The sequence below is a fragment of the Macaca nemestrina genome, chromosome X (assembly GCF_043159975.1).
Source record: "Macaca nemestrina isolate mMacNem1 chromosome X, mMacNem.hap1, whole genome shotgun sequence".
Classification (NCBI taxonomy): domain Eukaryota; kingdom Metazoa; phylum Chordata; class Mammalia; order Primates; family Cercopithecidae; genus Macaca; species Macaca nemestrina.
Window position 1 is genome coordinate 119,147,216 of NC_092145.1, and position 1,861 is coordinate 119,149,076.

The 1,861-nt window shown below is 45.0% G+C and overlaps 1 protein-coding gene across 1 annotated transcript; it reads right to left on the minus strand.

The window, feature by feature from the left end:
- Nucleotides 1–250: 250 nt before the first annotated feature.
- LOC139360574 (cytochrome c oxidase subunit 7A2, mitochondrial) lies at nucleotides 251–687 on the minus strand. Its single transcript, XM_071088268.1, has one exon. The coding sequence runs from the start codon at nucleotides 654–656 to the stop codon at nucleotides 405–407; it is 252 nt and encodes an 83-aa protein (XP_070944369.1). The 5' UTR covers nucleotides 657–687; the 3' UTR covers nucleotides 251–404.
- Nucleotides 688–1,861: the final 1,174 nt, after the last annotated feature.

Below are 1,861 nucleotides of genomic sequence, written 5' to 3' on the forward strand. Positions count from 1 at the left end.
TGGGGCAAAATTAAAATACATGGAGAGTTTATTTGGGTCAAGCTTTAAAATTGCTATCTGAGAGCACAGATTCAGGTTGCCCTGAACATACATTCTGCCTAGCAGCAGTTATAGGTGGATTTTCTTTCTTTCTTTCTTTCTTTTTTTTTTTTTTGAGACTAAGTTTTGCTCTGTTGCCCAGGCTGGAGTGCAGTGCGTGATCTCGGCTCACTGCAACCTCCGCCTCCCTCCCAGGTTCAAGCGATTTTCTTTTTTTTTTTTTTTTCATGGTAAAGACTGCTTTATTGGCGGCAGTTACTACAAGTCAATAAATATTGATCCCCAGAGAAGAGCTCAGTTATCAGATTACTGGTCCATAGAGAGCGGAATGAAACTGAACCAAGTGATTGCTGGGATGATCGAAGTCACTCCTGCTTCTTGGGAAATGCAGCCACAGCCAGCTGATACAAGGCATATGCTGTTCCACCAACTCCAAGAACCATGGTGGCTCTATACAGGAGGACATCAGCTATCCCACCCTTTAGATACAGTGGAATTCCATCATCCTCCTGGAACAGTTTTTGTTTCTCTGGAACTTTATTTTGTAAATGTCTGCGGGAAGTAGTGCTTATGGTTCTCTGTCCAATCTGACGGAGAGCCAGCAGATTCCGCAGCATCTTGGCTGTTACTCTGTTATGCCTAGACCGTTTATTCCCCGAAGAAGACCACCAGAGTCCAGAGTCAAAGCTAAGCAGCAAGGATCTTTATTACAGGTTCGAACCTGGAACTCTCCCTCGCTCGTGAAACGAGACGGGCAGGAGAGCTCCCCCACTGAGCTCCGAGTAGTGTTATATAGTCTAAGAAAAGTGGGCATAGAGTTATTATACAAATCAGATATATGATTGGCTAGTGTTTGAACAAGGCGATTTGGCTAACTATGATTGGTTCCCGCCATTTCTGATATTTTGGTTCAAACTTTGAGGCGGGAGAGTAGGTTTATGGCAGCAAGAGTTTATCTTACTTAAACACGTCTTGTGACCTTGCCTCAGAACTTACAAAATCTCTGGTATGTGCAAAACAAAATCTCTGGTACGTGCAGAAAACCAGGTACTCACAGAACTTACGAAATCTCTGGTATGTGCAAAGATTAGAGAGCAGAACAAGGGTGTAGCGGGTGGGGGGCGGGTACACATCTATCTTTGTGTCCTTTCAACTCAAGCGATTTTCTTGACTCAGCCTCCTGAGTAGCTGGGATTACAGGCACGTGCCACCATGCCCAGCTAATTTTTGTATTTTTAGTAGAGACGGGGTTTTGCCATGTTTGGCCAGGCTAGTCTGGAACTCCTGGCCTCAAGTGATCCGCCTGCCTAGGCCTCCCGAACTGCTGGGATTACATGCGTGAGCCACTGTGCCAGGCCTACAAGTGGATTTTTAAAGTAAAAGAAGTGGTAGTTCATGAGTTGTTTACCATGAATGTACATTAAAATAACATAAACTGACCAGGCGCGGTGGCTCACGCCTGTAACCCCAGCACTTTGGGAAGGAGGCCGAGGCGGGTGGATCACAAGGTCAGGAGTTCAATACCAACCTGGCCAAGATGGTGAAACCCCGTCTTTACTAAAAATACAAAAAAATTAGCCAAGTGTGGTGGCAGACGCCTGCAATCCCAGCTATTCAGGAGGCTGAGACAGAGAATTGCTTGAACCCAAGAGGCAGAGGTTGCAGTGAGCCGAGATCATGCCACTGCACTCCAGCCTGGGCGATAGAGTAAGACTCCATCTCAAAAAAAAAAAAAAAAAAAAAAAAAAAAAAGCTATTGGTTGGCTACACATTTGTCTTTATATCAGAAATCCCAGGTTCATGAACATAATAGGTGAGCCAG